The 13,659-nt window shown below is 34.7% G+C and overlaps 2 protein-coding genes across 2 annotated transcripts; one reads left to right on the top strand and one right to left on the bottom strand.

Moving 5' to 3' along the window:
• Positions 1-353: 353 nt before the first annotated feature.
• cts12 (cathepsin 12) lies at positions 354-3,752 on the bottom strand. The gene is made up of 8 exons (XM_039682562.2): positions 3,613-3,752; positions 2,968-3,125; positions 2,554-2,676; positions 2,213-2,377; positions 1,590-1,811; positions 1,320-1,488; positions 704-809; positions 354-486 (listed from the first exon to the last, which is right to left on the bottom strand). Exons 1-8 carry the CDS (start codon positions 3,617-3,619, stop codon positions 387-389), a joined length of 1,050 nt encoding a protein of 349 aa, XP_039538496.1. The 5' UTR covers positions 3,620-3,752; the 3' UTR covers positions 354-386.
• Positions 3,753-5,590: 1,838 nt separating this feature from the next.
• ankrd29 (ankyrin repeat domain 29) lies at positions 5,591-10,635 on the top strand. Its single transcript, XM_039682564.2, has 10 exons — positions 5,591-5,833; positions 6,572-6,682; positions 6,758-6,856; positions 8,023-8,121; positions 8,191-8,289; positions 8,609-8,707; positions 8,832-8,930; positions 9,765-9,860; positions 9,959-10,057; positions 10,288-10,635. The coding sequence occupies exons 1-10, from the start codon at positions 5,822-5,824 to the stop codon at positions 10,369-10,371; spliced, it is 897 nt and encodes a 298-aa protein (XP_039538498.1). The 5' UTR covers positions 5,591-5,821; the 3' UTR covers positions 10,372-10,635.
• Positions 10,636-13,659: the final 3,024 nt, after the last annotated feature.

The following is a 13,659-nucleotide window of genomic DNA, read 5'->3' as shown; positions in this document are numbered from 1 at the left end:
TTTTTTTCCCCCTCACAATCTTTAATCTGTCATGTATAAAATGCACTGATTAAATACAGTTTACGCAACACTGCACAACAATAGCAACAAACCTGTTGTTGACAGCGCAGGTTGATCGACACACTTAACAAGACAAAACCTTTAAGCATATGACCTTGTCTCTATTAGTAACCTATTGTGAGAACTTCAAAACACACCTGGGGAAAAGAGCACGTGTGTTTACACAGGAGGAGAGGTTGTGTAAAAAAAATCTTGATAAAACACACCTTAAGATAGACTGAAAACATGATCTGTGGCAAGAAAAAAAATTCAGCTCTGTAGTGCCCTAAATGAAACTGCCTTCTGACACAAAATTCAGACATAATAAGTCTTTATTGGATAATGTCTCACACGATGGGATAAAGAGCATAGCTGGCGATGCCGCATGTATTTTTGCCATTGCGTATCATTCTCATGTAGCCTCCTTCTCCCCATCCTGTACCCCAACTGAGGAACGAAAGGAAAAGTCACACACCTAGAATTGAATTACCCTGCTTTTTAGACATGCACCCTGACACATGGTATTCTATGAAGTAACTTTTTGTTACTGTAATCTACACAACAGGTGCACAACATTTAAATAGGTGTTTAGTTTGTTGTGTTGCTAGTAGTGTACCAGAGGTGTTAATGTACTCATAAACCTAAATGATGGGCGTTCTCTTACCTGTTTTTGATTATCCAGTAATCTTTGCCCTCCTCTGAGCCATAACCAACCACAAGCACAGCATGGTTGAGGTTGTTAGGGTTACAGTTAGATTCCTTGTAGATTCCTATAAATATTATATTATATAACATTGATTATATATAGAAAGAATCATTTGAATTGTTATATACTAGTTTATTGTTATATAATAGTTAAATAAATAGTCACAAAACATGAATCTATCTATGTATCTATCATTTATATATACATATATATATATATAGATAGATAGATATAAAATGTATATTTTATATAGTGTGTATAATATATATATATATATTTAAAAAGTAATATATTTATTTAAAAAAGTATATATATATTAAAAAAAATCAATGATAAGTCTATGAAAAATCAATAAATGATTTTTATTTCAACATTAAATATATATATATATATATATATATATATATATATATATATATAATAGTAAAATAGTTAATATGATATTAAAAAATATATATAATACAAATAGTGTAAATAGTAATAAAAAACAGAAATTCTTAGTAAATTATTGCTTTATATATTATTTTCTTCTTTTCTTAGAATGAAAATAGAATCAATAGAAGTGAAGTCTTACCTGAACTGTAGAAGAGGAAGCTTGGATGGTCGGCATCTATAGCGACGGTGATTGGACCGACGGTTGCCACGGCGTCAGCCAATGCCTGCTCATCTCCGGCTGGGATGAACCTGTAATCACGGATTCTGGCAACAACTGAACTCCTGTCGTAGAAGCAGGGCTGAATATCCTGGTAAAACCATAACCAAAAAAGATTTATTCAGTTTGGCCATCTCAGAAAAAAAAATCATACAGTCTACTTCTCTAACTCAAATAAACAACATCTCTCACCGCTGACGTATAGGGGTAAGTGCTGGAGCTCTCCAACCCTTGACTGATCACATAATCATAGGCATTGGCCATCCAGGCTCCGCTGCAGCCGTACGTGCCATAAGATCTGGAGCAGTCCACCAGCTGCTGCTCGCTGAGGGACACCAACTGTCCCGTCCTCTTGAACACTTGGCCTTCGATGGCACCCGTAGTGCTAAAGGCCCAGCAGGACCCACAGTATCCCTGGAAAAAATTAAAAAAGACAAATCTTTAGGACCAAACATACAGTCAAATCATTTTCAACAATGTACATATCCCATCTAACAGGATTCTCAGTGCTTTGGCTAACGTTTTTGGGAAGGTTCTCTTATTACGATATTACGGTAACATTAATAGAAACGTTCAACTTTAATAATGTTCTTACAATGTGAGCACAAAAACGTTATTTATACATCATTCATTGAACATTTCTTCCTGAAATGTTTAGCTGGACTTCAGAGAACATTCAGAAATAATGTTTTCATAACTTAATGGCAAATGCTAGCTTGTATTTTTGTTAGCTGGGATGACACTATGGAATAAAAATAAAAATAAGCATATGAATGATGAAGAAAATAGACTTAGAAAATAGAAAAGAATCCCACCTGGTCTTTGACTTCAGTCACATATCCCTGTACTCGATAGTCAACATTGGTCAATCCCAGTCTGTTAGCATTTAAACTGAGCGTTTGAGCGGATACAACCTTTCCTCTTCTATCTATCGGGCCATTGATTTTGGCACCCAGCAAGCGGTTGTACTCCATACTGGTCTGAAGAGAAGAAAAAAATCAGATAAGATATCATGTTGGATCCAATTTTTGTGCATGACATTTACACCACTAGGTGTCAGTATAAGACCACCTTCAACAAAGCTAATAAAACCCACAAAGTTTCTCATATTGTTTATGATTTCAACAGTGTAGTTTTTTCAGTCGTTTTTACTTACGAGGTCACCGTATTTGTTCATTGCCATGCTAAACGTTGACAATCCGAAACGAAAATCATTGTTGTTTTTCTCAATCATCCTCATGTTCGTCTCCCAGATTGTCTGTCTCTGAATGTTGTCACTCTACAAATAGAGTGAAACTTCATGAGAAATACAAACAAAAAATGCAGAGCATAATGTACAGTAGCCTATAATATATAACAATCTTAACAACACAGTAACTAAGTGACTTAAAATACACGTTTCTACAAAAGCACAATAGTGGTTCAGATCTTTTAAATGAGTTTTTAAAGGGACAGTTCGCCAAAAAATTCAAATTCAGTATTCATTGACTCGCCATCAGGTCTTCGAAATGTCTCCTGTTGTATTTTGAATTTTCAATATTTGGGTGAACTGTCTCTTTAAGCCACCAACCTTTTCATCATAGGATATTTCATGGAGCTTTTTCCACAGCGTCCACTCTGAGGCGACCTCCTCTTCTGAATCTGCTGCCCCCTGCAGAGGTGCCCACATCAGGAGCGCAAACACGGCCAATCTACTGAACAGCGCCACCCAGTGTGCTTGATAGGTATCTACACATAAGACACATTACATTTACAAAAATGTGTTTTTTAAAACAAAATTTTAAGCCTTCAATATATATACATATATATTTTAATTACATAAAACATAAATACATAATGAGCCCAAGTTTTTGGTTCAGCAAATGTTCATAACTAAATATACAACATAAATGTTTACACAACTGTATTTGTGTATAATATTTACACCAGGTCCAAAACAAACATTTGGTTATTTGCTTTTTGAGTTCTTATTCTAAGACTGATTCACTTTTACAAACAAACAAACAAACTAACAATATATAATACTAGCCTATACTATAGTATAGTACTATACTATACTGTAATAAATAACATATAATAAAAAATGAGCACACTTTCTGTCACATTTTTGGTTCAACAATTCAATTTAAATACATATTTATAACAAAATATTTAACATAAATAATTAAACGATGAAACTAAGTCATATTTACACCATATCTCCCTCCAGTCTTACCGAACATGTTGATGCACAGGCTCTGCAGAAAGTGGCTGATGTCTGAGCGTCTGGAGTTTTGAGCAGATGAAACTGCAGCATGTCTTCTGCATTATATACCTTCATACGGAAGGTGTGTCCATACTGTCAGAACTTGCTATACAATGTCATCCTGCAAGAGGAAGGCACTAATTAACAAGACTTTAAATTCTTAACCCTAACCAAAAACTATATGAAACTCTCCTAAATGTCATCTTAGGAAATCAAATCATGTGAAGGTTCATATTGCACCTTTTCTTTTGTTATTGAAGATTTAAATCAGGACTGAGTCAGCGATGTTTGAATGCCTGACGTGTTTTGTCTGACCTGATTCTTGTTTGGAATATAATGAACGTACTACTACAGACATTATATCCTTAAAGTATAGTCCAGCCACCCCAAGGCCTTTATTACGGGGATGAATGCTGAGTCATCTGTCTTTCTTGTTCTCCAGTCAGTTCAGTGTTGTCATAATTTAGCCCCATTATTACGGTTCATCCCATGATTGCCTCTGCAGGGCATATTTTGGGGCTTTTCATTATAAACAGTCTGTGTTGAAGGGCAGGTATAGGTGAACAGACTTACGATTTGCCTTACAAGATTACTTTTTAAATTACGTATTTAATGAAAAGGTTAGACATTTTTTTCTACTATATATATGATATTACATTATACATTGTTATCATATTATATTATAGCCTATTGCATGTATATCCTTTATTTTTACAATATATAGTATTTTTATATTATTGTGAATAGCATTACGGTTTTCCTTATACATTGCTGTTTTACATAAAAATAAATAAAATTATTATATGCATAACCTCACAATTATCCTTACCAACTGTATTAAATACAAATATAGAAAACATTTTTTTACTATAGCCTCTATATTTTTTCTATACTATAGACTTTTTTATTATATTACAATTTTATATTATATAATATAATAAATACATAAAATTTACTTAAAATTCAATACTTTGCTGAATCAAAAAATAATACACATTTCATTATAGGTTATATTTGTATTACCTTTTATTAATTGTATGTATTTATTATATTGCATTTTCCTCACAAATTACTTTTCCTTATTGAATAAAAATAATAAATACAAAATGCACAATTTGTAGAATATATCAAAATTGATTTACAGACCCCCTAAAATTGTAACAATATTCATTTTTTTTTATGGGACAAAACAACACTTTGGTATCTAAATATCAGAACCTTTTGTAGTCATCAAGTCGGATGACTCGAATCATTCGACTCGATTCGAACAGTTTCAGCGATTCATTTTTACGTCCTGAGGCAATGTCAGCCCTACGTCGTTCATAAAAAGACTTGTTGGGAGGAACTTGCTGTTAAAGGGTTAGTCTCAATCCCCATTGACTACCATGTATGTATTTTTTCCGATAGTCAATGGGGATTGAGATCTGTTTGATTAAAACATTCTTCCAAATATCTTCCTTTGTGTTCAGCAGAACAAATAAACACATAGAGGTTTGGAACAACATGAGGGTGAGTAAATGATGAACGAATTTTCATTTTTGGGTGAACTATCCCTTTAATAGCGGCTTTTTTCACTGTTTTATTTGTAACATTTCTTGTAACACGTTTTTTTTTTGCCATTAAAGTAACTTATTTTTCGCCTCACGTCACCAGTCTAATCCTCGGTTTACTTTATATCTGCTCCACTTTTCGGCTCATTACGATTCGTAGGCTACAGTTTAGCAAAAAATGATTCTCGGTTTAATGAGTCGGTTTTGTCCACTGATTCATATGAAAGATCCGACTCATAAGAACAATTCATTCAGGAATCGAACACATCTACCTTATTATGTGTGTGTGTGTGTGTGTGTGAGAGAGAGAGAGCGAGAGAGAGAGAGAGAGAGAGTGAGAGAGAGAGAGAGAGAGAGAGAGAGAGAGAGAGAGAGAGAGAGAGAGAGAGAGAGAGAGAGAGAGAGAGAGAGAGAGAGAGAGGAGGGGGTATACAAGGCAAGTGAATTCGCAGTTGATGCAAAAGCTGCTCGCTCATGTTCGTGCTGGCTCGGTTCGGTGTAACACTCACTGCGGTATCCCCGTTCATTCAGTTCTTCACTGGGGATGAATGAGCGTTGCGGACATAACGTTTACATTATAAAGGACACCGCGCAAACCAGCAAGATGAAGCACGAATGAGATTCCTAGGATGTCTTTCAAGGTAAACATGAATATTTACGTGGGTAAAACACTATTTAATCTAAATATGTCTTAAGATGAATAGTAATAAACGTGTCACCGAATAACAAATTAACAGTTTTTCTATCAGTCACGGGCGTTTATGGCCTAATGACGAGGGTCCGCCCACCCCGCCCTTCCAAAATTCACCATGGTAACCGTAGCTTAGGCTACACTAAAATAATCATGTTATACTATTTTGGAATTTACATTCTTTGCTGCCATTTTGTTTAACATGTTCATATTCTACACTTCTGAATTCATATATATTATTTCAAAGTAATTTATATTAATGAAATAGTACTGTCAAATCGGTGAATCGCATCTAACATAAAAGTCTGTGTATATGCATGTGTGTGTGTGTGTGTGTGTGTGTGTGTGTGTGTGTGTGTCGATTTGACAGCACTAATTTTTAAATAAATGTTTTTAAGAATGTATTTCAAATTCATTTAGTGCTTTTATTCTTTTATTTGATTATTTTTTGATGATATTTTCTCAAACATTACTTTGCTATTAAAGTAACTTAAAGTTGACCAAGGACATGAAAGAGGATTTATGCTGATATTGATTCGGCAGTCCTTCAGTTATATAATACTGAGTAAATAAACAGCATGTAACATCCACCTGAGGTATAATAATCTCTTGTATAAATGAAGTTTGTCGGCCTACTTGTCCGTCTGTTTTTGTTGTGTCTGATTCTGCTTGTTTGTGTGTCTGACAGAAGGAGACTCCTCTTGCCAACGCTGTGTTTTGGGCAGCAAGGAAAGGAAACTTGGCTTTGCTTCAGCTGTTGTTGAACAGCGGGCGAGTGGATGTAGACTGCAAAGATTGTGTATGAACTACTACTTGAATGTTTCACAATGCAATCAGCATTGCCATTGAATAATGCTTTGGTGTGTTTCAACAGTATGGCACCTCTGCATTGATGGTGGCATCTTACAGCGGGCATTATGAGTGTGTTCGGGAACTCATCCTGCAAGGTGCAGATATTAATCTGCAAAGAGAGGTACACATCTCCAGCATGCTTACATTGATGGAAAATTTTATGTAACTGTTTTATTCCTCAATAATATTTCTAGGCTGTTTTTGTAATGATTCAATGACATGGAGTCTGTGACAGTCTGTTATTATCTTCACTTCTTAAGCTACAGGAAAATATCTGAGATCGAATATTTTTATATCTGATATCTAAGATTGTATTACGTTGTTAATTTAATTAGACGTTTTTATATTATTATTTTAATTTTTTATATTAATTTATTTTCAGTATATTTTTTATTTAATTTCTATTTATTATAATGTTAATTTAATATAGTGTAATATTTATTTGTTTGTACTGTATATTGTTGTGTTTTTAATCCAATTTTTTAATTATATTTTATTATTTTTATTTGTCATTGAATGTACATTTATTATATTTATTATTTTATTTTATTTTGCTTTGCTTTATTTTTTATTATAATTTAATGTAATGTCATCTTATTGTATTGCATATTTATTATTTCATTTATTTTTGTTTAATTTAATTATATGCTTTCTTATATTTATTAATTAATTTATTTTTAATAAATGTTACTTTAATATCATGTATTCTTTTTATTTCATTCATTTATTTATTTATTTATTAAAATATATTTTTATTTAGCTTCACATAAAAATGAAATAAAAATAATAAAAATAATAAATTTATTATGATAAAAAATCGTATTAAATAAGAAATTAAAAACAAAACAAAATATAAACAAAACATAGTAAAGAGATGAAAAGATTACAGTAGATTAAATATACATGAATTAAATTAATCATAAAAAAATAATAATAATATAATAACAATAATGAATAAACATTAATTCAAAAATAAATGAATAAATGAATGACTTATAATATTTATGTATTTGTTAATGCTGTTTTAATCTAATTTTATTTATTTATTTATTGTGTTTGGGTTTTTTTTACATTTTATTTTTCTTCCCTAGCATTTCTGTTGACATCTACCCAGCAATAAGCTGCAGTGAGTGTTATTTCTGTCAGACCTAAATATAGATTTAGAGTGACAGGTTGTTAATAGTGCAGTAACGTGTGGTAATTTTACTCTTCCTCAAACGGCTGTGTAAGTGCTGTTGATGACATCTGAAGTGTGTTCGTCTACTGATGATGTCGCTGTTCCCCCAGACAGGTTCCACCGCCCTCTTCTTTGCTTCACAACAGGGCCATAATGAAATTGTCAAGCTCCTGTTTGAATTCGGAGCGTCCACCGAGTTTCGGACAAAGGTGCGGTGTGTTATAGCTGTCACTTAGAATGAATGTGATCATGTAGAACTGACGGTTTCTAATCTACAGGATGGCGGCACAGCACTCTCCGCAGCCTGTCAGTACGGTCACTCCAAAGTGGTGGACACCCTTCTGAAGAATGGCGCCAATGTCCATGACCAGCTCAATGTTAGTCAACTCTCTCTCTCCCCCATGAGGCCGGCCGCGCTGTTGCTCTTTAAAAGCCGGAGCTGCTCGCGGGATGCACGTTTGTGCCAGTTCCTCTAGGGTTTCTGCTGATTCAGTGCTCTTAAGAATGGGATAGGACACAGTTGGATTGATTTTTACCTTATAGTAGTGTCCTATTTACTTTATTTTGTCCTGTTTTTTATTTTAATAAATGTTATTTTAAATGCCATATTTATTTATTATTGTTTACGTAATTTTATTAAATGCAAAAAATTCCAGTTTTATCTGTCAAACATAATAACCATCTTCTCTGTTTCAGGATGGTGCAACAGCCTTATTTTTGGCTTCCCAAGAGGGTCATGTGACTGTAATACGTCAGCTTATGTCAACCGGGGCTAAAGTCAATCAACCTCGAGAGGTCTGATTTATGATCATGGCGTAGGAATTGTAATTTCTGTTTTTCATTAGTGGTGTTTGGTATCCTATTGTGATTTTCATTTTGTTTTCTATGTTGACTGTGTTTTTTTGGGGGGGTGGGGCAGGATGGCACAGCTCCGCTCTGGATGGCAGCCCAGATGGGACATGACGAGGTGGTAAAAGTTCTGCTGCTACGAGGTGCGGACCGTGATGCGGACAGAAAAGTATGTTGAAAACTTGGTTAAATTATTAAAATTCCAGTTTCTTGTAGCTCCATACGTATCTCTACCCAAATATTTAGTATTATTTTAATATTTGTTATATTTATTTCAATGTGTTTTTTTTTTGTTTAATTAATGTTTTATTGTGTTTTATTATTTAATTGTTGTATATAACTAATTACTATTTTTATTCAATTTACTGTTTTATTTTATTTTTTATTATAAAAATTTTTGTCAATATTGTTATGTAAATTATTAATTTATTATTTTATTAATTACTGCTCGATTATTTTTATTTAATTCAATATTTATTATATTTTACTGTTATTTTTATTCAATTAAATATCATTAAATAAACAATGATTCAAACATTTTATTTAGGGCTGTCAAACGATTAATCGCGATTAATCGCATCCAAAATAAAAGTTTGTGTTTACATAATATATGTGGGTGCACTGTGTATAATTATTTTGTATATATATAAATACACACACATGCATGTATATTTAAGAAAAAAAATATTTTTTATATATAAAATATTTTTAATTATATATAAACAATATATAATTCTATATGTGGTATATACATGGAAATATTTCTTAAATATATACAAGCATGTGTGTGTATTTATATACACTGTGCACCAACATATATTATGTAAACACAAACTTTTATTTTGGATACAATTAATCTACCCTCTACCCAAGCTTGACTCAAAGTGTTCAGCCAGGTGGAAAAGAAGCTTATTAAAAATGCATGAAATGTATGTCAAATGCCTCATTTCTTCTATTATGCTGAGTCTCTCATGGCTGTAATGGCTTGTGTTTCTGACTGAAGGATGGTTCTACGGCTCTGTTCAAGGCTGCACATAAAGGATACTGTAACGTCATTGAGGAACTGCTCAAGTTCTCTCCCTCACTTGGCCTTCTGAAGGTACGAGAGACGTCATCTGACATCAGTAAAAACAAATATGATACGATATGTGACCGCATGTGTTTCCTTCCTCCTCCATGTTTTGCTGTGTGATCTAGAACGGTTCTACAGCTCTTCATGCCGCCGTCATGGGCGGGAATCCCAAAACAGTCGCACTGTTGCTGAAGGCAAATGCCGATCCAGCTTTACCCAACAAGGTCAGTTTCAGATGTGTGGATATACATCATAAATAATTATGCCAGTTGTCCATGCAAATGAATACTGCGATTTATATAAAGTATATGGGGTTGTTTTGAACAATTTGACAGATAGGAGGAGCTAAATATACTAAATTCCGCAGTAATCGAATTCAGTTCGTAGTAGAGAATGAAAATAGAGTTTTTCTCTTATTGTACCACGTTCTGATGGGATCACATTGTCTCTACAGAACAATGAACTGCCGGAGGATCTTACGAAGAACGAACGCATACTAAGAATCCTGCGACTGCCGATGCTGAATGGAGGGAGTTGATGACTGCTGTGTTTGTTTTTATGCCCATGAAAAATGAATGCACTACTTCTCAGTCCCAAGAGACTGAAAACAGAGCAGTCGCTGCCTGCAACATCTTTCCAGTCTCGTTCAGTGGATGCTTGAAGCTTCAGATCGACAACACAAATGCACTGAAAAGCAGAATTGCTTATTCTTCATCCTTGAAATGTTATGACATACTGTATTAATGTCATTGTCATTTTGTTTTCAGTCTAAAACATTTATTAAAGGTGCTCTGTGCTCTAATATTTTTTGACTGTACAAAAGCATAAAAGTACCATATGTTTGCAGATAGGAAACATGCTAAGTTCAAATACACTCACCGGCCACTTTATTAGGTACCCCATGCTAGTAACGGGTTGGACCCCCTTTTGCCTTCAGAACTGCCTCAATTCTTCGTGGCATAGATTCAACAAGGTGCTGGAAGCATTCCTCAGGGAGTTTGGTCCATATTGACATGATGGCATCACACAGTTGCCGCAGATTTGTCGGCTGCACATCCATGATGCGAATCTCCCGTTCCACCACATCCCAAAGATGCTCTATTGGATTGAGATCTGGTGACTGTGGAGGCCATTTGAGTACAGCGAACTCATTGTCATGTTCAAGAAACCAGTCTGAGATGATTCCAGCTTTATGACATGGCGCATTATCCTGCTGAAAGTACCCATCAGAAGTTGGGTACATTGTGGTCATAAAGGGATGGACATGGTCAGCAACAATACTCAGGTAGGCTGTGGCGTTGCAACGATGCTCAATTGGTACCAAGGGGCCCAAAGAGTGCCAAGAAAATATTCCCCACACCACCACCACCAGCCTGAACCGTTGATACAAGGCAGGATGGATCCATGCTTTCATGTTGTAGACGCCAAATTCTGACCCTACCATCCGAATGTCGCAGCAGAAATCGAGACTCATCAGACCAGGCAACGTTTTTCCAATCTTCTATTGTCCAATTTCGATGAGCTTGTGCAAATTGTAGCCTCAGTTTCCTGTTCTTAGCTGAAAGGAGTGGCACCCGGCGTGGTCTTCTGCTGCTGTAGCCCATCTGCCTCAAAGTTCGACGTACTGTGCGTTCAGAGATGCTCTTCTGCCCACCTTGGTTGTAACGGATGGTTATTTGAGTCACTGTTGCCCTTCTATCAGCTCGAACCAGTCTGGCCATTCTCCTCTGACCTCTGGCATCAACAAGGCATTTCCGCCCACAGAACTGCCGCTCACTGGATGTTTTTTCTTTTTCGGACCATTCTCTGTAAACCCTAGAGATGGTTGTGCGTGAAAATCCCAGTAGATTAGCAGTTTCTGAAATACTCAGACCAGCCCTTCTGGCACCAACAATCATGCCACGTTCAAAGTCACTCAAATCACCTTTCTTCCCCATACTGATGCTCGGTTTGAACTGCAGGAGATTGTCTTGACCATGTCTACATGCCTAAAGGCACTGAGTTGCCGCCATGTGATTGGCTGCTTAGAAATTAAGTGTTAACGAGCAGTTGGACCGGTGTACCTAATAAAGTGGCCGGTGAGTGTAGTTGTTTCTTTGAAAAACAATGCTACAGCCAATTATTCTACTTTGAAATGCGAGTTCCGTGTCGGAATGTCCGGTTTTGTTTTGGCCTGTGTGACTCCGCCCACTGCCAACTTAACCAATAGTATTTCGACACCCCGGGTTTGTCATTTGGCGGAAAACGACGCGATGGAAACCAGCAAACAAACCAAGTCACAGATCAAAAATTGTACCCGATTTTTACCCGCAATATTTTTATTGCCAAGAATATATTTAAAGGGATAGTTCACTTTGAAATTAATTTTTGACATGTTTTAGCTTACCTCAAGGGCATCCAAGATGTAGGTGTCTTTGTTTCCACAGTAGTTTCAATTTTGATATTTTTAGGTCAAACCGTTCGTGTCTGTCAGTCATATAATGGAGGTCTATGGGATCCACCTCAAAGAGCATGCACAGAGAAGTCCAAATTAAATATGATTTAATGACTCGTAAATGTAAGTACACATTGATGGCCTAAGACACAAAATGAGTGGTTTGAGTGAAAAAACAAACAGTATGTATATATATATATATATATATATATATCGTTTTTACCTCTTGTAACCACAGCCACGTCCAAGTGATCTGAAGGGATGGGCACTTCGGTCTGCGCAAGCGCTGGAAAGCGCCAGAAGTGATTTGGACTTCTCTGCGCATGCTCTTTGAGGTGGTGACCATAGACCTGCATTAAATGACTGACAGACAAGAACCGTTTGTAAGTAATTGAAAATACTGTGGAAACAAAGACACCTACATATTGGACGCCCTTGAGGTAAGCTAAAACATATAAAAAATTAATTTCAAAGTGAACTATCCCTTTAAATATATTCTTGGCAATAAAAATATTGCAGATATTAACTGATGAAGTTACACTGCAGTCTGTAAGGCTTATTTCTATTGTGCGTCATAAAATCTGGCAATCCGCCTGATAGTGATAGTGGATTCTGAGGAGGAAATGGCAGGAAAAAACTCCAATATTTCAACCGCTAGCTGTCTATAATGCACCTTTAATTTTGCAGATTTTATAAGAAGCAGCAATTTATGCTCATTTAAAAAAAAGTAGCCTATTTTAATTATCAGCATGTTCACATGAATCATTGGACAAAAAGTCACAACCAAATAAAAAGCTCATTATTTAGATTAATATATATATATATATATATATATTGTTGGCTCTTTGATGAGTAGCTTAACTTGTCATATTTATTTTCTGCTGCAATGCATTTTGGACTTTATTTTATTTACTTTTCAGAAAATCTTGGTGCTTAAATCTTCGTTTTCTTAACATTTTATTCTGCATTTTGTCTGTGTGAGAAGCGTGTTAAACTGTATTTTTCTCAAATCAATAAATGTAGAAGAAAATATTGTTTTTTAATGTCCTATCATTATCAAAAAAATATTTATTTGATTGCATACAGATTTTTTTTAAACATTACTGGCACCATTTATTTATTTTTGTGTGAATTAATTGTAGTAAAAGTAGTGTTTCTTGCTATAAATGTATTTTCTGTTGAAATGCATTTTGGACTTATATTTTATTTAAAAATGTCAACCTTGGTGCTTAAATATGTGCTCCCCTAAATATGAGTATTGTGGTTAATTTTTTTTTTTTTTTGTCAAAACAATAAATGTAAAAGAAAATACTACTTTCTAACGTATTTTATGTGGGAGTGAACTGAATTAAATGAGCACATATATAGTTTTATTAAACTAGTATTTTTTTA

The sequence above is a fragment of the Pimephales promelas genome, chromosome 2 (genome assembly GCF_988280905.1).
Source record: "Pimephales promelas chromosome 2, fPimPro1.hap1.1, whole genome shotgun sequence".
Classification (NCBI taxonomy): Eukaryota; Metazoa; Chordata; class Actinopteri; order Cypriniformes; family Leuciscidae; genus Pimephales; species Pimephales promelas.
This window is presented reverse-complemented; position numbering and strand designations above follow the sequence as displayed.

What these genes read in the sequence shown, in the direction of transcription:
- cts12 (XM_039682562.2), bottom strand. An exon ending in TGAACAAATACGGTGACCTC is followed by an intron (nt 2,378 to 2,553) that starts GTAAGTAAAAAC and finishes TCTTCTCTTCAG; the next exon opens with ACCAGTATGGAGTACAACCG. An exon ending in TGACTGAAGTCAAAGACCAG is followed by an intron (nt 1,812 to 2,212) that starts GTGGGATTCTTT and finishes AATTTTTTCCAG; the next exon opens with GGATACTGTGGGTCCTGCTG.
- ankrd29 (XM_039682564.2), top strand. An exon ending in ATATTAATCTGCAAAGAGAG is followed by an intron (nt 6,857 to 8,022) that starts GTACACATCTCC and finishes CTGTTCCCCCAG; the next exon opens with ACAGGTTCCACCGCCCTCTT. An exon ending in ATCCAGCTTTACCCAACAAG is followed by an intron (nt 10,058 to 10,287) that starts GTCAGTTTCAGA and finishes TTGTCTCTACAG; the next exon opens with AACAATGAACTGCCGGAGGA.